General features: G+C 40.5%; 1 protein-coding gene across 1 annotated transcript; it reads right to left on the reverse strand.

Moving 5' to 3' along the window:
• Positions 1-501, reverse strand: LOC133031974 (uncharacterized mitochondrial protein AtMg00310-like). The gene has a single exon (XM_061105782.1). The coding sequence runs from the start codon at positions 499-501 to the stop codon at positions 1-3; it is 501 nt and encodes a 166-aa protein (XP_060961765.1).
• Positions 502-1,098: the final 597 nt, after the last annotated feature.

Here is a 1,098-nt window from a genome sequence, read left to right on the forward strand (position 1 = left end):
CTAAGCCAACGTATCAGTTTCCATAAGTGCTTTAACATTTTGATCAATAAGAGCAGGATTATTCGAAGTTACTCTTGGATTATCTTCATTCGACAGCCACAGATCCAACACTATATTAATTCGAGAACCATCACCAACTCTGCATCTCGCCCCTTTTCGAACGATCTCTTGAGTTTCATAAATATTTCGCCACACGAAACTTGGATTGCTCCCCAACTCAGCATTTAAAAAGGCACCATTACGGTAGTACCTAGCTTTAAAAATCTTGCTGACAAGTGAGTCCGGACAACTAAACAATCTCCATCCTTGTTTACAAAGCAAACTCAAGTTAAATTCATGTAAGTTGCGAAATCCCATACCACCTTTAGACTTATGTATCGTCAATCTATCCCACTTTTTCCAATGAATTCCTTTGTTGTTCTTCAACGAACTCCACCAAAACTTACACATCAATTGCTCCATCTCATTGCAAGTTTCCACAGGTAGCAAGAATACATTCATTGCATAACTAGGAAGAGATTGAGCCACAGTTTTTATTTACAACTCCTTCCCTGCTCTAGAAAGCAATCTTCCTTCCCAACCTTGAATCCCTTTACGCATTTTATCCTTCAAGAACCCAAGTAAGGTCGTTTTATTACGACCCACAATATTTGGCAAACCCAAATATGTGCTATCATCACCTGCCTCATTCACTCCCAACATAGAACACAGATGTTGTCTCACCTCATTGATAATATTAGCGCTGAAAAATATAGAGGACTTCTGCATATTGACTTGTTGTCCTGAGGCCTTCTGAAAGATATTTAACATTTCTATCATGTTAATATCAATATCCTCTGAGGCTTTACAAAACACATAACAGTCATCAGCAAAAAACATGTGAGATAACACAGGAGCCCCTCGAGCAACCTTGCACCCCCGAATCTTCCCCAACCGTTCATAGTCTCTTATCAAAGCCGAGAATCCTTCTGCACATAGAAGGAAAAGATAGGGTGAAAGGGGATCACCCTGTCGAAGACCTCTTGTAGGAATTATAGGCCCAATTTCATGACCCCCCCCCCCGATGTGATTGTGTAGGAGACAGAACTAACACACTGC

This window comes from Cannabis sativa, chromosome X (assembly GCF_029168945.1).
Source record: "Cannabis sativa cultivar Pink pepper isolate KNU-18-1 chromosome X, ASM2916894v1, whole genome shotgun sequence".
Lineage (NCBI taxonomy): Eukaryota > Viridiplantae > Streptophyta > Magnoliopsida > Rosales > Cannabaceae > Cannabis > Cannabis sativa.